Source organism: Hyperolius riggenbachi, chromosome 11 (assembly GCF_040937935.1).
Source record: "Hyperolius riggenbachi isolate aHypRig1 chromosome 11, aHypRig1.pri, whole genome shotgun sequence".
Classification (NCBI taxonomy): domain Eukaryota; kingdom Metazoa; phylum Chordata; class Amphibia; order Anura; family Hyperoliidae; genus Hyperolius; species Hyperolius riggenbachi.
The window spans coordinates 87262577-87288845 of NC_090656.1; the positions used below are offsets into that span (position 1 = coordinate 87262577).

General features: G+C 44.8%; 1 protein-coding gene across 1 annotated transcript; it reads right to left on the reverse strand.

Annotated features, from left to right (window-relative positions):
• Nucleotides 1-1250: 1250 nt before the first annotated feature.
• Nucleotides 1251-21874, reverse strand: FTH1 (ferritin heavy chain 1). Its single transcript, XM_068261499.1, has 4 exons — nt 21642-21874; nt 13768-13914; nt 8486-8611; nt 1251-1530 (listed from the first exon to the last, which is right to left on the reverse strand). The coding sequence occupies exons 1-4, from the start codon at nt 21741-21743 to the stop codon at nt 1372-1374; spliced, it is 534 nt and encodes a 177-aa protein (XP_068117600.1). The 5' UTR covers nt 21744-21874; the 3' UTR covers nt 1251-1371.
• Between the last annotated feature and the right edge of the window lie 4395 nt (nt 21875-26269).

Consider the following 26269-nt stretch of genomic DNA (forward strand, 5'->3'; position numbering starts at 1 on the left):
CAGGAACACTGTTGCATTGTGGGAAACAGCAGTTTTCAGCTGCCTAGCAACCAGTATTGCCATCTGCCCATATGTATTTATATAAAAAAAAAAAAAAAAAAAAAAGTCTTACTTACCTGGGGCTTATTCCAGCCCCTGAACTTGTACTGTGCCTGCGACGTCCTGATCCCCTCTGGCCTGCTGCCCAGACTCCTGCAAAGCTGGCTGGTTGCAGCCAGTCGGTGGTTACTGCACATGCATGGCCCCAAGCACCCTGATCACGCAGCTGGGAGCATTCAGCGCAGTACCGAATCCCACGTACTGTGCAGAACGCTCCCGTCCACAGGAGTGTGATTAGTGTACATACAGTTCGAGGCTGTGCATGTGCAGTAGCCACTGACTGGCAGCAACCGGACAGCTTTGCAGAGGTCACCGCTGCAGGCCAGAGAGCATCAGAACATTGTGGGCACAGTAGGAGTCCAGGGGCTGGAAGAAGCTCCAGGTAAGTTTTGGCCTTAAGCCAATAAAACCACTGCACATGGTGATTTTCCTAGCATTTGTAAAAAGCTGATCACTTTCAGGTCAAAATGTACTTCCTGTTGAATTGAAAATCAAAATTGCTAAACACAAACGCTAGGGAAATCACTAAACAGAAATCTAATGGAAATTCATCGATCAATTGATGCTTAGCGATTGTGTACACTAGGCTTAAGAGGGTGGGGAATCAAAATCTGTCAATTCTTTGTTCAGCATTGGATAACATAAGCTCGCTTCACATCACCCAGGGGAGTTACTGCAATCTACCCCAGGCATTCTTGAAAAAAAAATAAAAAATTGGCAATTACAAGCCAGGATTGCAGCAGGAAGTGTCAGAAACAGCACAGAGGGGCCCAGGAGAACATAATAGAATGGTATGCTTTTTATTGTAATTTTAGAGTACAGATTCTCTTTAAGCAAAAGGGAAGCACATATCTAGTACAAGGTGATCCCTGCTGGTACCGGATACTGGGGACTGTACATGCTTCCAGTGGTACAGGTCTTCCTCACTCTTCAGTGTAGCTTTGCGCAGCAAGTCACTATGCTGCTCCAGCCATGTGACAGGCATGAGCCGCTACACTGAAGAGGCGATGACGACTTGTCCCACTGCCAGAAGCAGGCAGTGCAGCAGCTGAGAGATCTACCCTTGATTGGCCCTGTTCAAAGAATTCCTGATTGGGCAAACCCAATCTGCTCACCACTGATTACTAAACAGACACTATTCACCCACAAAATTCCTTGTACAATAATTTTTATTTGTGGCAAAAATATATAGCAGAGAAACAAACTAGAAGAAATCACAAAAACAAAAACAGATAAAAGTGCAAGAAGCTGGATGCAGTTGGCTGCAATGGCTCAGTCATGTGACTCCCCCAGTGTGTGTTTGTCAAACAGGTATTCGGCCAGGCCGTTCTGTGGGGCTCCCATCCTGCGCAGGTTGGTCACATGGTCACCAAGCTCCTTTATGGATTTCACCTGCTCCTCCAAGTAGTGTGTTTCCAAAAAGTCACAAAGCTGGAAAATAAGCAAATTTAGGTTAAACACTAAATTATGCTTGTAGAATTTTTCCAAATAAATGCAAAGAGGAACTGTAACGACAAGACGGCCCCTGGGGGGTACTCACCTCGGGTGGGGGAAGCCTCAGGATCCTAATGAGGCTTCCCACGCCGTCCTGCGTCCCTCGCTGTAGCCCTTCGTACAGCCGTGACGCAATATTTACCTTCCTGGCTCCTGCGCAGGCGCTCTGATAGCTGTCGGCGCCGAAGTAGGCGGAAATACCCAATCGCCGTCGGGTCTGCTCTACTGGGCAGGCGCAAGTTTCCGGCGCCTGCGCAGTAGAGCGGACCCGACGGAGATAGGGTATTTCCGTCTATTTCCGTGCCGAAAGTCACCACAGCGCCCCCGCTGGAGCCAGCAAAGGTAAATATTGAAGCTACAGTCGGCTCTGTCGCAGGCTGTTCGGAGGGCTGCAGCGAGACCCCCGTGGGACAGAGGACGGTGTGGGAAGCCTCATTAGGATCTGGAGGCTTCCCCCACCCGAGGCGAGTACCCCCCAGGGGAGGTTTTTGTTGTTACAGAGTATCTTTAAAGGACAAATGAAGTAAGGCGTTACATGGAGGCTGCCATATTTATTTCCTTTTAAACAATACCAGTTGCCTGGCTGTCCCACTGGTCTATTTGGCTGCATTAGTGTCTATTACCAACTGTAAGTGACAGCAAAATAGGAGAAAAGTAACTTATGGCTCATTTTACTAGGGAAGAAATGTACTTATTTGTAGGTTTCTACATGCATTTTAAGTTATCCTTAGCGATAGTGGTCCTTTAAATATCACATTTAGTTACTGCATCCGCTCTTGTTCTGCTGCTGGTTTTACCCCATCAACTTACATTAACACTACATACCCTTCCAATGACATGTTTCACATGAAGACAGCTTTGTAGCTAATGGGAGTACTTTGTAAGTAGGGACACTTGGTACTAGTAAGGATTTTAGTGTATATTTAGTGACTTTTTTTAATTCATACTATTAGCAGGGCTCAAATCCACTAGAAGCTTTTTCTCAGTGCTAGCAAATTAAAAAAAAAAAAAAAAAAAAAAGAAGGAGATTTTTATTAAATCACATCGCTCAAGTCCATAGCGTCACACATCCATAGCATGACATGAGCAAGAGCTTTTCAAATCACAGAGCGTTCAGAAAAGCAATCCAAGTGGGTTCCAGTCCTCAGGTAACATTCTAAATTGACAGCACAAGGATTAATGGGACAGGCCTGTTTCCAGAAAATCTAAAATTGTGTTAGTCTGTGTGTCCCCTCACTCCCCTCTTTTTGAACACCTGCAAAGTGAAACATTAAAGGGAGCCTGATGTAAACAGGATATGGAAGCAGCCTTATATCCTTTTTAAACACAAGTTGCCTGGCAGGTGTGTTGATCTTTATGGCATCAGTAGTGTCTGAATTACACCCCTGAAACAAGCATGCAGCCAATCCTGTCAGACTTGAGTCAGAGCACTCAATTTTCATGCTTGTTCAGGGTCTATGGCTTAAAGTACACATAAACAAGAGGACAGCCAGGCAACTTACATTGTGAAAAAATAAATAGCTATATATTAGCCTCTAATCTCAGCTTCCCTTTAAAGGGACCCTGAGCTCTGAATAAAAATAAAATTTGGACTTACCTGGGGCTTCCTTCAGCCCCTCATAGCTTGTGAGGCCTAGGCCTGAAATATTTTAAGAAAAGCTTGAATTGCACGATTTCTGTCAGAAATTGTGATTTCGATTCACGATTTTAGATACACAATGATGGATCAGCACACTAATGGAGAGTAGGAGTTCCCCAGTATAGGTGGCCACCGGACAGGTTAGGCAGCGTGTAGGTGCTGCAGCCTCCAGATCCCCTTCCCTCTGAATTTACCTGCTCCGCTCCTTTCCCCTGCTAGCGGCCCCCTCCTCCACTAAGTTCCCATTACAGTCGGGCTCACCACATTACATGCTGCACGGTGAACCGCATGGTAGAGGCAACGAGTGTTGCCTAGCAACAGTGGCCGCCAGGAAGCGACACCACACTTCCTGGTACAGTCCAAGAACGCTTGCCAGTGTAATGACAGAATGGGCAGCCCGAATGCAGCCCAGCACGCTGAAGGGGGAAACGTCATCACATGCAAGAGCATCGGGCTACACGTCATGGCGCTTTGAGTCCGCAAGGAGAAAAGCGCAATATAAATGTTATTTGTCTTGTCATCAGAACGTGACAATTTAAAGCGCATGCCTGTTTTCCCGCTGCTGAATTGTTTATAAACGTCTGGCCGCGTATGCCCCCCTCCGCAGTTTTAAAAGGCCTCCTACTGCCCTCCGATATCCTCTGTATCTTATGGAATGTAAATATTTAAAAAAAAAAAAGTGTTTGTTCAGCAAACAGCAGGAGGTGAAAAAAGGCAGAAGGGGCGGCGGGCAAGGGGTGGAGTATAATAGAGCGCAGCAGCACTAAAATATAATGTTCTCATGAGTGAATGCAAGCTGCAACGTCGGAGGATGACGTAGCATGCATGTTGTACAGCCTCATGCGCAGAACCAACAATCTGCGAGGCTGCACTGTCACTACACCTGCTCTTTCCCACTGCTCACCGCGTGGTAGTGCAATGCGGTGAGCCCGACTGTAATGGGAACTTACTGGTGGAGGGGGCCACAAGCGGGGGAAAGGAGTGGAGAGGAGCAGACCAGGCAGCAGCGGCAAAAACCGCCGCTTTGACGATCTTAAGATAGTCATTACCCTGATTGTGATTTTCGGTTTTAAACTGAAAATTGTTCAGCCCTAGTGAGGTCCCCCGGCATCCTCCTGGTCCCTTCCGTTGTCCTGGCTCCAGTAATCTGGCTGAAGCCAGTCTCTAAAGCCCCATCTACACGATAAGATTTCTTGTGCAATTCGATTAAATACAACATGTCCAACCAGGATTCAATTTGCCATTGTTTTGCAATGGCAAATCGAATCCTGATCAGACATGTCAGATTTAATCAGATCTGAAATAAAATAATCGAATCGCACAAGTAATCGTATCGAGTAGATTGGGCTTAGGACTGAACCATGCATGCGCTGGACCCTTATGCTGGTCGGTGTGATGACGCACAGCGGGGGTGCACACGGGTGGCTTCAGCCGAACTCCCCAGATTACCGGAGACGGGACAAGGAGGATCTTGTGGGCTGCAGGAAGCCACTGGTAAAACCAAATTTCATTTATGCAAAGCTCAGGGACCCTTAACCACTTGAGGACCGTAGTAATTTTTCCATTCAGACCACTGCAGCTTTCATGGTTTATTGCTCGCACATACAACCTACCACCTAAATGAATTTTGGCTCCTTTTCTTGTCACTAAGCTTTCTTTTGGTGCCATTTGATTGCTGCTGCGATTTTTACTTTTTATTATATCAAAAAAAAAAAAAAAAAAAAAGAATTTTGTCAAAAAAAAGGTTTTTAACTCTGTGCTGACATTTTTCAAATAAAGTAAAATCTCTTTATACATGCAGCGTGAAAAACGTGGACAAACATGTTTTTGATAAAAATAAAAAAATTCAGCCTATATTTATTGGTTTGGGTAAAAGTTATAGCGTTTACAAACTATAGTGCAAAAAGTGAATTTTCACATTTTCAAGCATCTGACTTTTCTGACCACCTGTCAGGTTTCACGAGGGGCTAGAATTCCAGGATAGTATAAATACCCCCCAAATGACCCCATTTTGGAAAGAAGACATCCCAAAGTATTCACTGAGAGGCATAGTGAGTTCATAGAAGATATTTGTCACAAGTTAGCAGAAAATGACAGTTTGTGACAAAAAAAAAAAAAAAAAAATCTGCCACGGACTCACTATGCTCCTCTGAATACCTTGAAGTGTCTACTTTCCAAAATGGGGTAATTTGTGGGGTGTGTTTACTGTCCTGGCATTTTGGGGGTGCCAAACTGTAAGCACCCCTGTAAAGCCTAAAGGTGCTCATTGGACTTTGGGCCCCTTAGCGCAGTTAGGCTGCAAAAAAGTGCCACACATGTGGTATTGCCGTACTCAGGAGAAGTAGTATAATGTGTTTTGGGGTGTATATTTTTTTACACATACCCATACTGGGTGGGAGAAATCTCTCTGTAAATGACAATTGTTTGATTTTACACACACAGAGATTTCCCCCACCCAGCATGGGTATGTGTAAAAATACACCCCAAAACACATTATACTACTTCTCCGAGTACGGCGATACCACGTGTGGCACTTTTTTGCAGCCTAGTGCGCTAAGGGGCCCAACGTCGTATTCACAGGTCATTTTAAGGCGTTTTCTAGACTACTCCTCACGGTTTAGGGCCCCTAAAATGCCAGGGCAGTATAGGAACCCCACAAGTGACCCCATTTTAGAAAGAAGACACCCCAAGGTATTCTGTTAGGTGTATGGCGAGTTCATAGAATATTTTATTTTTTGAAGTTAGTGAAAAGTGACAAACCAATTTCCGCTAACTTTTGACAAAAAAAAAAATAATTCTATGAACTCGTCGTCATACACCTAACAGAATACCTTGGGGTCTCTTTTCTAAAATGGGGTCACTTGTGGGGTTCCTATACCGCCCTGGCATTTTACGGGCCCAAAACCGTGAGTAGTCTGGAAACCAAATGTCTCAAAAATGACTGTTCAGGGGTATAAGCAACTGCAAATTTTGACGACAGGTGGTCTATGAGGGGGCGAATTTTGTGGAACCGGTCATAAGCAGGGTGGCCTTTTAGAGGACAGGTTGTATTGGGCCTGATCTGATGGATAGGAGTGCTAGGGGGGGGGGGGGGGGGTGGACAGGAGTTGATTGATGCGTGTCTCAAGGTGTGATTAGAGGAGGGGGGAATAGATGCAAGCAATGCACTGGCGAGGTGATCATGGCTGGGGTCTGAGGGCGTTCTAAGGGTGTGGGCAGGTGATTGAGTGCCCTAGGGGCAGATAGGGGTCTAATCTGATGGGTAGCAGTGACAGGGGGTGATTGATGGGTAATTAGTGGGTGTTTAGGGTAGAGAACAGATGTAAACAATGCACTTGGGAGGCGATATGACGTCGGATCTGCGGGTGATCTATTGGTGTGGGTGGGTGATCAGATTGCACGCAAGGGGCAGGTTAGGGGCTGATTGATGGGTGGCAGTGACAGGGGGTGATTGACAGGTGATCAGTGGGTTATTACAGGGGGGGGGGGAGGGAAATAGAGGCATACAGTACACAGGGGGGGGCGATCAGGAGGGAGCAGGGGCAGTTTAGGGAATAAAACTAGTCGACAGATAGTGACAGGGAGTGATTGATGGTTGCAAACAAGGGTCTGGGGGCTGGGCAGGGGGGGGGGAAATCAGTGTGCTTGGGTGCAGACTAGGGTGGCTGCAGCCTACCCTGGTGGTCCCTCGGACACTGGGACCACCAGGGCAGGAGGCAGCCTGTATAATAGGCTTTGTATACATTACAAAGCCTATTATACGCATTTTGTATTCCTCCGCCCGCCGGCGCTGCTAAGTGACCGGCGAGCTGGAGGCTAAATCCCCAGCCATCGATCCCCAGTGGAGGATCGCGTCACAGATGACTCGATCGCTCCGCCCATGCCTGTACAAGAACTGCCGCCAATTGTACATGTGGCGGTCCTTGCGGGATCCACTTTCCGGCCCCTGTGCAGTGGGCGGTCGGTAAGTTGTTAAAAACGCTCTTGGCAACAGGCGCAATAGCTTAGCAATCAAAGGCCTCAATTCACTAAGATCATGCTGGAGATAAGGCAAGAGGAAGCTTGCCACCAGTGAGTTATCTTATCTCTATTCCTTAAAGAGGAACTCCAGCCTAAACAGACACTTATTAAGTTACATTAGTCATGTTAATTAAAATAGGCAATATAATCTTAGCCACCCTGTTTTAAAAGAATAGGAAAATGTTTGATTTCATAAGCGCAGCCATCTTTTTGGTTGAAAGGAGGTGATGGAGCGAGAGTTCCAACTGTCCTGTGTGCTGATCACCCCTCCCAGTTGCTAGGCAATGTGAACATAGGAAATCCCATCATGCTTTGCACAGCATCAGGGGGAAAAAAAATAAATAAACCCGGGCAGGTCTCTTTGATGGGTGGAGCTTAGCTAAAAATGCAGCTAAAAAAAATATGATGCTTTGGAACGAACAACAAAGTTCCGATGCTGTGAAACTGTTAAACACCAAGCCTTTTCAGTTCTGCTGAGCAGATTTAGGCCGTAGGTTCCCTTTAAAGAGTGAAGCCAGATTAAAAATGGCTTCTTAGCTTATATTCAGCAGGGGCATGTTTGCCCCTGCTAAACCGTCGCTATCCCGCAGCATAACGAGGGGTCTTAACCCCCCAAATCTCCCCTGCTACCTCTGGGGAGCGCTTCTGTGTGAGGCAGGGCTACGAGCTGCAGCACTGCCTCACACGCATCTATCAGCGGCGGATCTCTGCCCCTCTGTCTGCCTTTGCTGAGGGGCGGGGAGAGGCAGAGATCCGCCGCTGATAGACACGTGTGAGGCAGGGCTGCAGCTCGTAGCCCTGCCTCACACGGAAGAGCACAGGGGCAGCAAAATCCACGACAAAGTTGGTTGTGGATTTTGCAGGGGGGGGTGATTTGGGGGGTAAAGACCCCTCGTTATGCTGCAGGATAGCGGTGTTTTAGCAGGGGCAAACATGCCCCTGCTGAATACAAGCTAAAAAGCCATTTTTAATCTGGCTTCAGACTCTCAAAGTTACCTCCTCTGTAGTTATTTTCAGACAGTTAATTAACAGCCTGTTAGAATTTTGGAGTTATTTTAAGGATTGAAGCGTTAACGTCAAGACAGAGTTAACTTTAGGTTTGCCTGAAGTAAAAGGTTTCCCAAATACTACATTGTGTCAGACATTTTAGAAGTGTGCATTATCCCTATTCTCGCAGGCTGGCTTGTGTGACCTATGGCTTCAGTGAACAGAAGTAGGATTTTAGCTTCTTACATGAGGGTCGTTGCGTTCTGTAGACAGTTTGTGCAGATCCAACAGGGACTGGTTAACGTTTTTCTCCAGCTGCAGAGCACATTCTAGAGCTTCCAGACCATTGCCCCACTCATCACGATCTGGCTTCTGCAAAGAGTCACAGGACAAAAATGATCATACAAAGACTACAACACTCCACAAGAACAGATAATACGAGGGGCAAAGCAGAAAAGGTTTATAGCAAGCATGCATATTACCATGTAAACACTGCCCCTTCTATTGACTGTCCATACAAATATGTAAAGGTTTACACAAACCCTTCAAAACAGAGTGCTTTTAGAACTTCCTGGCAAGAGTTGAGGGCAGGGGCGGTTTCCTTCCAGAATTATACTTTACTGTACACCGTAACATTACTGCAATATTAAATGCAAGAGTGCTGCTGAGTTCAGGTAGTTTATATTACAGGACCATTTATCTATAAAATCTGGATAACTAAGGGCTGGTTCACACGGGTGTCTGCCCGGCTGTGGCGGCGGCACATTTAGGCTTTCAGCAGCCTTCACGTAGCTTGCGGATGCACTATGCGTTTTTCCTTCCCTAGGGGAACATTACCCTGTGGTGGTTAACTGCCCTAGGACGCTACATATAGCATCCAGGGTCACCTTGAACGCCAGGGGAGGGAAAAAAAAAAAAAAAAAGATTTTCACTGCAGTTTTTTTGAACGTCAAGCTCACAACCTCCTACCAAGATGGCCATAACCCCCTTCTACTTCCGTAGCATTTCGGCATGACAGCACATGGACACTTTGACGTGCCCCTGTGCGTATCCAGGCTCGCTCTGCGCACCCAGAGCCACATCCACCCTCACACAAGACACGCAGAGGGGCAGCCAGAGCCAAAGATGCACAGAGGGGTAAAACAGGGCAAAGAGAAGCTGACAAGAGCACAGCCTCTTCCTTTCTGCTAAGCAACAACTTATAAGTCTATTTTAAACAGGATGAATTTACTGCAATGTCAGGCTTAGTATGGTCACATTCCTCTGACATATCTGGAAATTGATGAACACTAAGAAATTGGTTCTGTCATGACACTGGAGTAATAAGCCATTGTACCTGTGCCTCAGGACCCTCATAACTAAACTCTAGCTTCTACCCTCCAGACCTGGTCCGTTACCCTAAAAACTACACTATTCATTGTGTTTGGTGATCACTGAGTCCAGAGAAAACTAGTAGCTACACATCCCCCCCCCCCCCCCTCTTTCTAGGCCCTCCTTTATGTAATGCAATTTGCAGCCTTTTGGGTTGCTATACACCTAGAGAGACAAACTTCATCCAGCAGCTTCTCTTGCATCACTCCAATGCCGGTGAAAGTGGTAGAAGACCTGCACTGCCTCAGGGCAGCATCATTTGATTTTGTTAGGAAAATTACCTCCCATGATTCATTGCTAAGATTTTCAGGGAAGGAAGGGCCTATGCGATTAACATTTCAGCTGTCATCTGCATGGCTGCAGAATGGAGACTAACAAAGTCTGCCTGAAGTACTTTAAAGCGGAATATAACCCTGCATTTCAACTTTGCTCTAACACATTTACAGTATATTATATGCAACCTGCATATTTTTATTTTTTTTACTAGACCAGCATTGGAAGGGTTACACAGGGCTTTAAAATTGCTGGAGATTTCTGCAGAAGCATCCAAAGTTGACATAGATACATTTTGTTTACATAAATGTATCTAAATGTTGAATGTGACCCTCTGATTGAGAAGGAGCTGGTGGACAGCCAAAGAGTGTAACATTTCTCAATAGATACATTTAACTAAATAGAATGCAACAATCTGAACTTCTGCAACGCTCTCCATGGAACTTTAAGGCTGGTTTCACAGTGGGATGTTACAGGCGTACGTTAGTGCAGCCTGTAGCGCAGCCCACCGCACAGCAGTGAAAAATCAATGGGCTGTTCACAGTGCCCACGTTGCGTTACACAGTAACGCTGCGCCACAAGTCAACGTACTGCATGCAGTACTTTGTAAGTGGCAGAGCCGCGTTAGACTGCTTGCACATGCTCAGTAACATTGGGGAGGAGCGGAGAGCGGCCAGGCACATGGCTAATTAATATTCACTGCACTCAGTGACGTGCAGTGTTTACTTCTTGGAACGGCCGCTCTGTGCGGCAAATGGCCGGCGGGACCATGTGATGCCGCATGCGTTCAAGAGTGCGCATTACGGACGCCAGAGAGCTGCACAACGCGGATCACTCTGACGTCCAAAGCAGGGAGCACCAGGCGTTGTGTTAGGGGCACGTTATGTGACCATAACGTCCCCTAAAACGCAACGTCCTGGTGTGAAACCAGCCTAAACCTCTGTGTTTAACCCATCAAACTAAACCCTAGTACAAAAAAAAAATGCTTTTTGCATATAATATGCTGTAAATAATGTTTTAGAGCAAAGTTGAAATGCAGGGTTATATTCTGCTTTAAGCAGGCTGTCCAGTCAGTCAATCTCTGCAGATATATTTAACAGTTGTGGTAAGACGCTACACAATTACTGAGGCTAGGGAGAGTCTGCAACATCCTTAGAAGTCAGCTTCACCTGCTGTAACAAGTCTGAAATGCCGCTGGCATCGCGTCTTACAGCAAACTGATTATATAAAGTGCAAGAATACCACACTAGCAGAGACATCACAAAGACTGCAAAGAAGCAATAATTCAGCTTTAAATGAGCAACTGGTTTCCCATGATGCATCACTCCTGAATATGCAAATTATCTCTTTATGCCCCTGAATCCAAACTTCTACTTAGAACTGCTGGTGTATAGCAAGCCAATAGCTTCTAAAAACTTTTCCAGAGCCACATTAACCCAACATGCAGATAGCCAGTTTTGGACTCTCACCATCTGACCATCAGTGTACAGCAGGGATTGATTAGGTATTCTGTAGTATTGGTCCAAACCCTGACACTGACAAATAGGAGTGCTGTCCCAACAAGGTCTGAAAGTAACTTTGTTGTTAACACCTGGCAAATAAAAAGTATATTTTAAAAAAGGAAAGCGGTCAATATTAATGCAAATCCAATTTACTTACCTGGGGCTTACTCCAGCCCCCTTACAGCCGTCTGTCCCACACGGACAGCTCCATTCGCAGCCACCGGCCCGGGGTCCTTGCAGAGGACAATTCTTGTGGGTGAGCTGGCAGGCACTCGGGAAACGCTGTAAGTTACTGGCATAGGCTCTACACATCCAGCAAAACTATGCTCAAGACAGTAGGCAAAGTCCATGCAAAGTATCCGAGAGGCAAGAAATGTCTGGCACTATAGTTTATTTGTGCAACATATGTGGCAGAAACATCATGTGGCAAGATACAGTTGATACAAAAACGTGCAGATAAGCGACCTGACATAACATCAGAAATGTGGCATCACAAAAAGGGTTTGTTGCTTTACCTGGGTGTGGGGGAGGTTGCAGGTGTAGGCGCCAATAGGTGCACGACCGTCGCAGGGCAAACCCAAGCCTCGTCCGAGGTATGCACAGTTGCCTCTCGGATACAGTGCAGAGGACGAACTTGAGGTCGTCTTTACTGCGCCTGCGTGAAGCACCGCTGTCGATCAAGCCCACGTTGTCCGCGGCATACTGTGCATGCACAGTACACCAGGGCTGTGGAGTCGGAGCCATTTTAGGTACCCGGAGTTGGAGTCGTGGTTTCATAAACTGAGGAGTCGGAGTTGGAAGATTTTTGTACTGACTCCACAGCCCTGCAGTACACTGTGGACAATGAGGGCTTTGACAGCAGTGCTTAACGCAGGTGCAGTAAGGACGGCCTTGAGGTCATCCTCTGCACTGTGCAGGGACCCCGCATTGAACCACTAACGCGTGTAAAAAAAAAAAAAAAAAAAAAAAAGTTAATGTTCCTGCATCCGCGGGAATGCGTAAAAATGTACGCAATGCGGCCCACCGACCAAGGTTGGCAAAAACTAAACGAGCAGACGGAGTGGGACCAGAGCAGCAGTGAGTGACTACGAGGGCACAGGATGCTGCATGGGGCTGGTAGAAGCCCCAGGTAAGTTAAACTCTTTTTGCCCGATAACTCCTTTAACTGCTTGCTGTGATGCGCCTGAACATATCTTGGTGAAAAGTGACATTTATCTGCTACTGGGTTTGGCTGTGGCTCCATTTTGCAGAAATCCAGTCAGATGGGAGCATCCCCTGGTGTTGAATAGTGCTATGATTTCTTCTCATAGGATATAGGACGCCCAGGTAGCTCATGGCGACCCAGACACTAGGAAAATAAAGTTTTAAGGAAGGCAAATTACACTTGGTGTTGCTTTTTAGTCTTCAAGTCCCCTATACTTTCCTAATGTTCTGAGTCACCATGAGCAATCTAGGTATTCTGTAGTACTGGTTCAAGCCCTTTCCCATAGAGCCATTTCAATCCCTGCCAATGCAGGGATGTGGACCAACAGTCTGAAACAGGATATCTGCATGTTGGCTTGATGATGTGGCTCTGCAAACTTTATAAGCTATAGGTTTGCTATACACCAGCGATTCTAGATATAACCCTGGCTTCAGGGGCATAAAGTTAATTTGCCTATTCAGGAGCAATGCATCATGGCAAACCATCATTGCCCACTTAAAACTGAACTCTCAACTGAGCAAATTACACTCAAAGAATAACTTGGCTTAAACTCTGTCCTGAGGAATGTCATGTCAGCAATGCTTCTGCTAAAGGCCAAAGTCCAGCTGACATTTAGTAACAAAAGTCCTACAGTGCTCACACCTACCCCAAGATTCAGAAGTGTTGACATGCTTTAAAGAACAAAACGTGCCAAAATCAAGGACATTTCCCTAGAGAAAATAGAAACACAAACCTGATTTGAAGTTCAAGCTGTTGTGTAAACCAGGCCATTTTGTGTCAAGTGGGAATGGAGCCTTTAGCTAATGTTCTAATCTTAAGATGTACCTATGCATATGGGAAGGTGACTAGATATACTACAAAACTAAGCTTACATTTGTGATAGTGGTCATTTGGAGTTGGGAGAGTTAGGAATTAAGGGGTTAATGAAAGGTGAAGAATGATCCATGGCAAGAAAGACCATAAATCCTGAGAAGTTGTCTCCAAAGCAGATGGCAGCACTCCACCATTTGCCAGCAATCTGCAAAGTACAACATCAGTGGATCCCAATGGAGTGGTTGCACTACAACCCTTGCGAGCAAACAGACCAATCACAAGTTGGGAGCAACAGCATCAGCAGCTAACGTACCCATATGCATGCATGGGATATGCATGACTAACTACACAAAAAATGCCCTCACCTTGACGTCCTGCAAGAATATGCGACCTCCGCGTTGGTTCTGCATCTTCATAAGTTTCTCTGCATGCTCACGCTCCTCATAGGATTGGTGCAGGAAGTACTGTGCAAAATTCTTCAATGCCACATCATCACGATCAAAGTAATAAGACTGGGGGGGAAAAAAACACGACAAAGATACATTAAGGCCAAACTGCTCTAGGTTAGACAACCGATCACTCCAAATTACCACAAGCTCAGTCTCAGTACTAAATACACTGATTCTTTGTTCCCTAAGAAACCACCCATAAAGATATACCTGAATGCCTCAAATTTCTACCCTTTAGTCATCCTGTTCAGTTACTTATGGAACAAGACAGGCCTCATTTGTGAGGGGAAAAAAAATAAATAAAAAATAGGATTTTCTTGCTAGTTGAAGTGCAGCAATGGGCTTCCAAGTAGGAAGCCACTTGAATTTGTGATTAAAATGAGGCTTAATTGCCTCAGGGGGGTTACTTACCCATAAGTCTGTTATCAGTGTTCCAAACGTCTTGCACATGTCCTATTGGACACATTGCAAGACTCACTACCGCGCACTTCCTCCAAGCTGGAAGGAAGGAGAGCGCAGTAGCGAGTCTTGCAACGCAAGGGAGTCAGTGGGATCATTCACACTGTAGCATCTGCGATTTGCAAAAAATCAAACTTCCTGCCTATAGCTTTTAGAGCGATCGCAATGCAATTCTCAATCACTGACTGAGGACTGCTGTACAACTGCTGCAAAATCCATTGCAATCACACTTATGAATGAGCCTACAGTGCTGCATAAATACAACAAACTGTTATGCTAGCTAATGAAGGGCCACAAGCAGTGAGTGCAGAATATGAACAAAGCAAAGACTGCTTAGATAAGAGAACTCCGCCCCTTAGAGAATTCAGCTGTAGTCAGGACTAGCAGCCTGCATGTGCACCATCCCCCCTTGAGCATATTACGTTGGTACAATTATAGGCATATTGCCAGGAAGAACATGACTCACCAAATAAGGGTTATGTTGTTCTTGCTGGTGTGATTATGCAGTTACTGCAGTAAACATGACTAGATTCCCAGGGGTTTTGGAACAGTTTTTTTCTACAGAGCCTAGTTCTTTAGCCAATACTGAATGCATCTGCTATCCCTGTTTGAGCACAAGTGAGACAGTCCAGGGCTCATATGCAATTCAGTTTTTCTCCAAGGAGACAATTTTTCATCTTTGATATAATTAATTAGCACTTTGCAATGGAAAAAGCACTAAGAAATTTATTTTGAGTATGGTTTTGCTTGCTGGTGGTTCAAAAGGCATTTTGACAAGTTTGATAAGATCTGGGGGGGGGAGTTGATATGCGATTACTTGCCATCACTGCAGAATGGAAGAGTCTGTGCTGGGTGGATAGGGCTTTTAACATCTAATGTTACATTGCACTGCATGTAATGTATGCAGGGTGGGGGGGGGGGGGGGGATGCAGCAGCCGCTCCACAGACTGATCGGTTTCAGGCTGAAATCTATTCACAATCTGTTTGCAGTGAGGTGGCCATACGATCCCTCTCTGATCAGTTCGATCAGAGAGGGATCTGTTGGTCGAATCTGATGGCAAATCGACCAGTGTATGGCCACCTTTATTAAAGGGAAATATGTCAGACTCCTTAAGTCTCTCACCCCAGGTTCTCTTTATACAAGTAATGGTTTCACCTTTAATAACTCAGGGAACAGTGTTTATACAAGGAACACACCCTGGCCTGAGCACAACCTGTCACAGGCTAATTCTGTACAGTACAATTACACACTAGTTATTGTTTAACATGTTGGAAAATAGCTTGGCAAGCATTTAGACTGTACAATGTACAGAACCAGAGCAGCATAACATTTACGTAAACGCCTACAATAATCCCCAAAGGTTGTAGGCAACTTCTGCAGCGCACTGGAAACTACATTTCCTCACTGCACATAGAAATGGGGATTTCTGTGGCAAAAAGGGATGAGAGGGATGATCCTGATTTTTGGAAACAAGCAAACAAATGTTGCTTTCTAAAAGTTGCCACTTGTTAGAGGCAGCACCAGTTGACCATGACAAGCTTCTGGATTTATGAAAGTAAAAAAGTAGTCCAGTACAGGTGGACTACTAGGAGCCAACAACAATATTTCAGTATACATTTTAGCAACAGGAAGGATTCTCATTGGTTTATGGTGGACCAATGAGACTCCTACCTGTTGCTAGGCAGGATTCCCATTGGTCTTTTGCAAACAATGTGAGCCCTATGCTTCTGCCAGAGCTTTGAGCTGTAGAAGACTTGATATGTGGCAGAAGAAGGCTGCATGCACAACTGTGGTGAGCATTAACATCGCATTGCGACAGGACACTGTACCCCCTCAGGATTTGCAGTGAATGCACCATTGTGCATCTGGCCTAATGTTAGAATAGCCACAGTGCTACAATTTTGAACCAAAGTCTTAATCTGTGTAAGAACAACCCCCCCCCCCCCAAACTACTATTAGTCCCCAGCTGTTATGGAGGCAGCCGCCATTTGCTTCTCTCCCCCTCCATTTTTTGGGCCACATCAAAAATTTAAGAGTTATATGAAGGCAGTCGTTTGCTTATTCATGCAGCTGCCTCAAGCTGCATACACACATGCAATAAATCGTCTGAAACAGCCGCTAACCGGTTTAGCCAACAATAGTGTTTACAGCAGCTACTGATGCTTGGGCATCATTAGAGAGCCATCTGGTTGGATTCTTAACAACCCTTGATGGCCAAGCATGACTGTTTGCAAAGCTTTCTACAAGCCCTGCAGACCAATTAAAACCACTCAGTCATCCCTCTGCCCTCCACAGCAACAGAACACATTGCTAGCCTCAAGGCTAGGGATGGGTCTGTACAATATCGTTCCATGAATTGTCACCCGAGGGATCGTTTCTCGATCCACTGACTGGCAACAATTCTCGTGTGTACTTAGCTTTCATCAGTCATTCAGCTAACATTCCTGTTGATGGATCTTTGTTGTGCACCTACAATACGGATGTGTCGAGTAGGGTTGACCGCATGGACAGTAACAACCCGTTTTAAGCACTTTTTAAAGTATTATTCTGCTTCTATAAAAAACTTTGAACAAATTTGAAGAGAAGGGACATTTTGATTGAAATACTGCTTCGAATTGCTAAACAAATCAGAACCAATGCACAATAGAAAAGTACATTTTTTTTTAAACTGAAAATTACGGTAGTGTTTGGCGATGCAATCCGCAGGGGCATCACAACATAGACCGCACTTTGAAGTCCATACATATGTGCCGATTCACAAAGCATGACTGCGTGCGTTTCTTCACATTTGTGATGCCATCAATGAGTGGAATCGTATCCACAGTAGGAGAAAAGTCGTGTAGCAACGCAGTACCATGCATCGCGGTGGCCACCTCCATTGCACCCAGTGTGATCATGGAAAGGAGGCCTTCTGTATCTTTTGCGCTTGAACTCTCAGCTTGGCAGTCAATTGGTACATACATGCAATTTTACTTCAAACCCTAGGAGAGATCCGACCTATTGAATATAGAAGGTAGTGCACACATACACGCGTTCTCAAACTCATTTTGATAGATGTCTCAAGTGAAAAAATGAACACATGGAACAATGGCTGATATTTCAATTGACCATCTAGAAAGAAATCAATAATGCAGAATATGTGCATTATTTATCAAGCTATGCTTTTAAATTGCTCAGAGAAGAAAGGTTTAAGGTTTGTGCTTTTATAATTCAGCTGCTTCCTGTCTGCTCCCAAGCTCAAAATCAATTGTTTCAAAGGCAATACAGACATTAAAAGTGACCGAGAGGTATTGCACCAGACCACAGCATGCTATCCTCAGTGCTGGCAACCCTACACAAGACCATTTTACTCACCTCACTTCCCACATCACTCAGCTTAAAGGGAACCTGAAGTGAGGCATATGGAGGCTGCCATATTTCCTTTTAAACAATACCAGTTGCCTGGCAGTCCTACAGATCTTTGGCTACAGTTGTAATCTGAGCCACACCTGGAACAAGCATGTATGTAGCCAATCTTGTCAAGATTTGTCAAACCATTAATATGCATGCTTGTTTGGGGTTCTATGGAAAAAAAAAAAAATTAAGAGGCCGGATCAATAGAAAAGCCAAGCAATTTTTATAGTTAAAAATTAATGGTGACCTCCATGTCCCTCACGTCAGGTTCCCTTTAAGCCTCGTACACCTCAAAATTGATTGGCCAATGACTGGCTAATTTTATCACCTCCAAGTAGTTGAGGGCCAACAGAATTTGATTACCATGACCAGATTGTGTATGCAAGCTCTCATACTACTTGGAGGTGGTAAAATTAGCTGCTCAAAACAGGATGTGGAAGTGAACCTTTCCTTGATCTGGGAAATATTCTCACATTTGTTCAGTTACTTTGGAAAAAATGCTAGCCTCATTGTAGAAATACTGACCCTAGAGCTTGAAACTTGATAAAATACAGTCCATTTACAATTACTATGCTTTCATATTCACTGTGATTTCTGTTATGCATGGTCTTCATTTTAATAAAACCGACATGGAAACTTGATAAAAACCTCACCCCAGCAAGCATGCAGATCACATTTTGTGACTTCCCTGGCATAGTTACCTCAGATACATTTCAGAACATGTTCCCATCTGACAGAACAGCCTAGCAGCTAGCCATTTCAACATTAAGGCGAGAGCGTTTTGAAGATCTCATTAGAGAGCTATATTTATTTCATTTGCTTAAAAAGGAAAAAGCACAGTTCTCTTCAGGACAACAACATTCTAGCTGTAAAATTTCCAAGTTACATCATGTCCAGCAGAGGGTGCTGCAATGAACACAACTGCAGCCATGTATGCCACGTGGGAGCTGTTCCCTCTACATATCATACAAAGACGCTATGACCTCTAAGAAGGGATGGTTTCAGAAAAGCAGCCATGATCTAGCAGAAGCATGAGGTCTCCAATAATTAACCCTTTCAGACACTTATTTATAATGAACTGAACTTGTATTTTAGCATTACGTGTCCTGAAACCAAATGATTGCAAATTTGTCTACGGTATTCTAAAAGATCAGTGACAATCATGTCTATGCACAAGAAAACAGCCCCAAGCCAGCAGATCTGAGAGATGATGGGGTGGGTAACACTTCAGATAGACTACCGTCATGATCACCAAAACCAATAATTAGAACAAGCGACTTGCACTCTGTTGCCTGCACAGTAAAGATGATCTAAAGGTAAAGAGGGGAAGGGGACAGGGTGGTGGTATTCTAACTGGCAGATAATCATCGTTTCCCCTAAATCAAGAGATCTCCAGTGTTCTCCACAAAGACTGCTGTCAGACTTGTCATTTGCACTTCAGATCCAACTGAAGCAAGCAATCAGATCGATGTCCAGACCTGACATGGAATAAAGACAGCACACTTATGAAATGTTCAAGTTCTGATAACATTTCTGATTGATACCTGTCAAAAAACGGACTCAAAAAGGGCAAACATTGAACGATAGCCAGAATTTCTATCAATATTTTTCAGCACATCTGATCTTGTTTGGATCGAGAAAGATCGATCTTGATATTAGTCTCTGGCAGTCAGGTGGCTATGTCTTTTGCCCACACAATCATCTTCTTGATCAGAAGTAGGATCTGAAGTGAAAATTGCATGGTGTCTAGCAGTCAATCATTTTAATCTAATCTGCCTGAACTATTCATTCTAAAATATATTCCCAAGCCCAATTACAACTTGCCTCTGTTCACTTTTGTGTTGCAAGGGATAGTGTGTTTACTATGCAATTGCAGTCAATTCAGCCAGGCCCCCTGGAAGAGACAGACACACGGAAGGTGCTATACCCCTATTGCAACTTCCCATACAATCTTTGCCAGTTTATTCTCAGTTCAGGTTTGCTATAAGGAGGGAGACGTCAATATATTAGAAAGAAAAAAAAAAATTGCATCGTACAAATGAGATAAGACTAAGCATGAGTATCAAGGTGCAAGAAGCCTGGTGGACAAGCCCATAACTAGCACACAAAATTATACTGCAAACTTCACTTAGGCCTGGTTGCGAAAAAACCACCACAGCAGAGGAATAGCAGGAATAACTAATGTTTTGCAACAGCAAGTATGAAAAAAAATAAAAAATAAAAAAATTGTATAGGTAACCAAACACCCTCTTACTAAACACAGAGCCACATTAATACAGGCTATGCACGGATGAGGGCCAACCAGTCTGAATGCATGTTGTATCATTGCGGCTCTGTACAATTAAGGCACATCATTGCAATCCAGTGGTTCTGGAGCAGAGCTTAGCTTCCAGGAACAATAAGAGGATTTGCATCTTCAGCAGTGGTGCACGGTGGGAGATAAATGCTCACTCCAACTTGAATAATCTCAAACACCTGTTTTGAAGGCAAAAGTTACCATAGATCCATGGATACACAAAATAACCCTGTGTGTAGATCGGCTGCATTGCTCATCAAGATACCACTTCCTAAATGCTGCATGCCATGCAGGAACATTAATGCCCTCAACAAATCACAAACCGTTGGTTCTGAAGGCAACAACGCCACATTTCTTACAGAAGTACTACAGCTTTACGATTATACAAATTCACCCCAAGATGGTCACTAGCTGACCCCACCAAGAATTCAGTGCACAGCTTGCCCCCTATCTTAGGGAAGATCACCTGAGCAAGGTAAAAAGGACTCCCATAACTAAGTAATCGCTACATTCAAAATACCCCAAAAGGAAATGTGGATCCTTGTTCACAAGTAACATAGGAAAGTGCCAAGGTAAATTCAAAATACCTGAACTACAGAGTAGGGAAAAATGGCAGAGGTCTGGTCAGACCTAGTAGCAAGCAACCAGAATGGGATTCATTGAGGCCATTGCCCAAGGTCCACCACATTACCTATAAGTTGTACCAGAAGCCATATTGACAGTGGTCTAAGCTGGCAAGCAAATGTTACCATAAACCAGTAGCAGTCAAGCTCATGCAAACCAGTTATACTACATTTAAATGAAACAAAAAAGTGATAAGTTTTGAGAGTAAAACTGAGTGAAGCTCAGTCAGGTAGGATGGAAAATGTTAACCCCTTGGGAACCATGCAATTTTATTGATCTTCAGAACTGAAATCCATCACACACACTTTTCAATTAGTAGTAGTGAGCAAAAATGGACTGAAAAAAAAAAAAAACACCTACACAGAATAGCCAGTATTTCAATCAATATTTTCCAGCATGTCCAAACAAGGATGATCTATTTTAAACTTTGGGTGAAAAGGCAATTTCTCTAATCAGAAATAAGATCTGAAGTTAAAATTAAATATAGTGTGCCAAACCTAAGTAAATTGCACAAGCATCTGATGTGCAGTCTGCAGTGTAAGACCACTCAACCAAGTCACAATCAATAAAATTAGCACCCCCTGCAATTTCCTATCAGATCGGCTTGTCAAATCATTTCCCAACAGGTCCAATTGATTTTTTTGATCACTTTTGAACAAGATCAATCGGAAACCTGATCAGACCTATCAAAAATCATCATCAGCCCATTGATCTGACAGAATGGTGTGTGGCAGGCATTATACTCGTCAGCAGATCTTCAATTATTGCCCTGCAAGTAATTCATGATTGAACTTTTTTTTTTTTGCTAACAAAATAGCCAGATGAAAAAACATCAAAGCACAAATCAGAGTCGCTAATGGACGAGGCCCTATACATACAGTGCGGCAAATGTCTACATACTCTGATTACAGGGCAGTGCTGTGGGGCTGGAAGTGAAGCATGCCCTGGCACACTGATCAGGCTGGTGAGAGGGAGGAGGAGGCAGGGTAGTCGCGCCATGCCAGGGCTCATACGCACCATAGATAAGTACACGTAGGACGCGTACAGCTCCAGGTTGACCTGGCGGTTCAGCGCAGCCTCGCAATCCTGGTGGAAATTCTGGCGGACTTGAGAACTCATCGTGTCGTCTGCTGGGGTTCCGTCCAATCACTGTTGAAGCGCGAACCCTGTAGGTCTCCTTATTGCTACACAAGCTAAGCTAGTATCTATCTGCTGTCTGTCTGTGCAGTAGTGTTGTCCGGATCATGAACGATTCGGATCTTTGATCCGAATCTATTTTATGAGTCGATCATCCGAATCATCAAAATGAACGATTCGGATCGCAAAAGGGGCGGGGCCAGAAGCGACACGCCCCCTCTCAGCGGGCAGCGGGCTCCTGGAAGCAGAGCTGAGATGGATCGCTCTGTTGGATGCGAGGCAGCCTTGCAGGGACAGCAGGTAGATGAGAGAGAGGGGACATGGGTGCCACTGCCAGATATGTGTAGAGCACACATACTGGCTGCAATGTGCTGCCCATTATAGGCTGTCTGTTCCGTAGTGCTGCACAGTGATCACATTGGAAACTTTTGGCTCAGCACAGCTCAGTAACTTTGCAGGCACTGTGATTGCACTGCACTCGCACTAAACAGCTGCACTTATCTTCTGGGAATGCTTTCCTTCACTGTGCGACGTTTGCAGTCAAAGTATACAGATGAGCATATAGGTGAAATATATGTAAAGCATATGATTGCAGCATGTGGGTATTGTGTGCAAACATTTCTGCTCTCTGCTCGTCCCTCCTCCCTTCTCTGTCCACCCCCTGCCCTCTGTCCATCTTCTCCCCTTCTCTGTGTGTCCACCCCCCTCCCCTTCTCCTGTCCACAGCAGGGAAAGACCTGTCCTGCTAGTCATTTCACCCCGAATGCTTCGGTAGTAAAATGATCCGAGATTCGGATCAAAGATCCGGATCTTTTCAATGATCCGATTCGAATCATCCGGATCATTGAAAAGATCCGAACTTCCCATCTCTACTGTGCAGCGCTCTCTCGGGCTCTTATACTGCCATGACGTCACCGCTCCAAGGCTGTCAAGGGAATTATCCCGCCTCTATAGCGGAATTCGGTGGCCATATTAGTTATGGGCAAAGCCGATATTAAGTTTCGTGCTGCAGTTATAATGTATTGCTTTACGAAGTCGTACTTTAATAGCAACCTATACATCGCCCTAAAGGGCAATTCTAAAACATCCATGGGTGTATATCTCTAGCTCTGTGTGTCATTTTGCCTGAAGATTCTTGCCCACATTAAAGATGGGGTAGTAAAGATTTATTCACGTGGTAATGTTGATGACCTGAAAAAAATGTTTGTGTAACACTGGTAAAAGCCTTATGAAATAATTCTGTACAGCAACTTGCCCAGGATTACTACAGTCCTTACAAAGCAGACATGCTGTCATCATAGTCATCGCAGGTCCAGTAATCCAACCCATTTAATTACTGGCAGGAGTGAAATTACAGGGATGTATTTGCTAATGCTTGCAAAACAACACATCACAGTTTCAAGGTATTTATTTGCAAGCTGTCAAAATTATGGGAGGGCAAAACTAGGCATTCAGCCACTCTCATATTACTCTATAGGACAGTCCCTCTTTGGAAACCTAATGCCCAATGTCACTCTTTCTTCTTCATGTACTCTTTCAGTAATGATGTACAGATCTGTGTCAAAATAGGTATTTGTCTACTGAAAAACATGTATTTAATTGGTTCTAAACATTATCCCCATCCTATAAAAATATATATTTTGTATTTTCAAATGTTAATGTGAAGGAAAACTAGTAATGATGCAAAGGACCAGCATGGTTTGAATAATAAAACTGTGTCTTTTGCTTATAGATTCTTTGTGGTATGCGCATACCTCCCAACTTTTTGAGATGAGAAAGAGGGACACTTAAGCCACGCCCCATATCACACCCCTGATGACGCGCCTGTCATACCCCTAGTCACGCATACAGAAAAATATTTCATAGGAAAAATATGTTTTATAATTCAAACCACACTGTTCCTTTCTATCCTGATTCATTTTCCTTCATATTAACATTTTAAAATTAGTAATATATCAATTTAAAGAATGGGAATAACATTTAGAGTCAATCAAACACATTTTTTTGTATTATATTTACCTAGAAAGAGGGACAAAGTCCTGAAAGAGGGACAAATGAGGAGGAAAGAGGGACAGGGCACTCCAAAAGAGGGACAGTTGGGAGCTATGTATGCGTGACTAGGGGTGTGGCAAAAGAGTGGTTAGCAGTTTGGCAGGGGGTGTGTCTTAAAGGTGTCCCTCTCAAAAAGTTGGGAGGTAAGAGTAAATTCCGTAGTTTGCTGCACAACAGCTGATTATTGGTAGTAGATAGTAGACGACCCCCCCCCCCCCCCCCACGACCCCCCCCCCCCCCAGGTTTTAAATTCTCTTTTGCACTAAGGTATCCTTAAAAATAATTCTATAAGCGATATGCAAATTGCTTTGAGGCCAGGTACACCTCACAGGCTCAAACTCACTAAACCCACATAACTAACCCTATGTATAATTGTTATCTACTTTATAAAGACATATATTGTCTATATAGGGCACCATGGTGGCATAGAAGTTAGCGCTCTTGCCTTGCAGCGCTGGGTTCCCGCTTCAAATCCCAGCGAGGACATTATCTGCATGGAGTTTGTATGTTCTCCCTGTGATCATAGGGGTTTTCTCCAGGCACTCTGGTTTCCTCTCTTATTTCAAAAACATACAGATACGTTAATTGGCTTCCTCCTAAATTGTCCCTAGACTACGATATATACACTACATGATATATACATAGACATGTGACGGTAGGGATTAGATTGTGAGCCCCTCTGAGGGACAGTGAAATGACAAGACAATAAACTCTTTACAGCGCTGCAGAAGATGTCGGCGCTATATAAATTCTAAATAATAATGTGCAGCCTGGGTCTTTACATGTAGGATTATCATTATGGAAATCCAGGACAAATCTAGAAGAATTACAGTTTAAAGAGAATCTGTACTCTAATATTCTTACAATAAAAAGCATACCATTCTATTCATTATTTTCTCCTGTGCCCCTCTGTGCTGTTTCTGCCACTCTCTGCTGCAATCCTGGCTTGTAATTAACAGTTTTAGGCAGTGTTTACAAACAAACTAACCAGCTTCTAATAGGCTCAGCTAAGCATAGTGTATGAGTCATTCAGAGTATGCAGGGGGCCTGCAGAGGGTGTGTATCACTTCTACCAATCACAAGCAGCCCTGCACATTCCACACAATCAATCCTTAGCCCGACAAACAGGACAGAGGAAAGATACATTGATTTATTACAGAGACAGTGCAGTTAGGAAAGACTGCAGTAAGCCAGAGCAGATTAGAACAGGCATAGGAACTTATAGGATAGAAGAACTAAGGCTGAAAAAATTGTTACAGAGTCTCTTTAAGTAACACATTTATAGCACCTGCCATATCATTGTTGCAGTTGTCACACTAGGCATCTGCCTGGTTTGCTTATATGTAAAAATAGTCCTGAGAAGGAGAGACGACAGGCCAGCACACAACAGAACCACTTTAGGCAGACGGGGTAAGCATGAAAATAAAGTTCTTGTCTGTCGCTAATGCTCGGTCTACACGCCGCGATGTGTCTTATCAATCGAGCCACTGATGCGGCTCGATTGGTAAGTTCCGACAGGTCCGATCTCGCCGCCGCCGATTCCCTGCTCGTTCCCCACTAGCAGACAATGGCAGGGAATCGAGCGGAAGATAAGTGGCGCCGGCGGGGACGAGCAGGGATCGAATCTGACGCACGCGCGGACAAGCGGGTTCGCGCGGGGATGCGGCAGAGGCGATCCGGCGGCTCCGTCTAGATCCAGCTTTAGAGGGACACCTGTATACACACTAGATTCTTGCCCGAGACAGCCCCAAATGCCCTCCTCAACCACGTTCCCTCTAGCAAGTGTAGGAGGCTTAAAGGATTACTGTAGGGGGGTAGGAGGAAAAAGAGTTGAACTTACCCGGGGCTTCTAATGTCTCCGGTTCACTTCTGGAATTTCCGACTTTAAAGTCGGAAAACGACTGCGCCTGCGTGGCCGTGTCCTCGCTTCCGCTGATGTCACCAGGAGCGTACTGCGCAGGTGAACAACGTAAGGGGCCTGCGCAAAACTAACTCCAGGTGACGTCAGCGGGAGCGAGGCCGACTTTAAAGTTGGAAATTCCAGAAGTAAACCGGAGGTGGGGCCGGAGCATCGGTGAGTGGCTGCGCAGGCACAGGATGTCTACAGGGGACCAGTAAAAGCCCCGGGTAAGTTCAACTCTTTTTCCCCTTAACCCCTACAGTAGTCCTTTAAAGTGAACTTTAAGCCTGTTAAAACAAATGAGATGAACTCACCTGGGGCTTCCCTCAGCCCCCTGCAGCCGATCGGTGCCCTCGCAGCTCCGGTCCGATGCCTCTGGACCTGCCGGCGACGACTTCCGGTTTCGCCGTCACCAGCCGACAGGCATGGGAACGCGAGTGATTGTTCGCGTTCCCAGCCTGTATATCGCCCCCTATGCTGCTATTGCGGCCAGTAGGTCTTGCTTGCTCCCCTCAAATGGAAAATGACCTGTCTAATCACAATAAAATTCAAGCTG

Coding starts and splice junctions, on each gene's coding strand:
- FTH1 (XM_068261499.1), bottom strand. CDS start 21,743: ATGAGTTCTCAAGTCCGCCAGAATTTCCACCAGGATTGCGAGGCTGCG. Junction 13,915..21,641: donor CCTACGTGTACTTATCTATG/GTGCGTATGAGC, acceptor TTTCCCCCCCAG/TCTTATTACTTTGATCGTGA. Junction 8,612..13,767: donor TATTCTTGCAGGACGTCAAG/GTGAGGGCATTT, acceptor GACTCTTTGCAG/AAGCCAGATCGTGATGAGTG.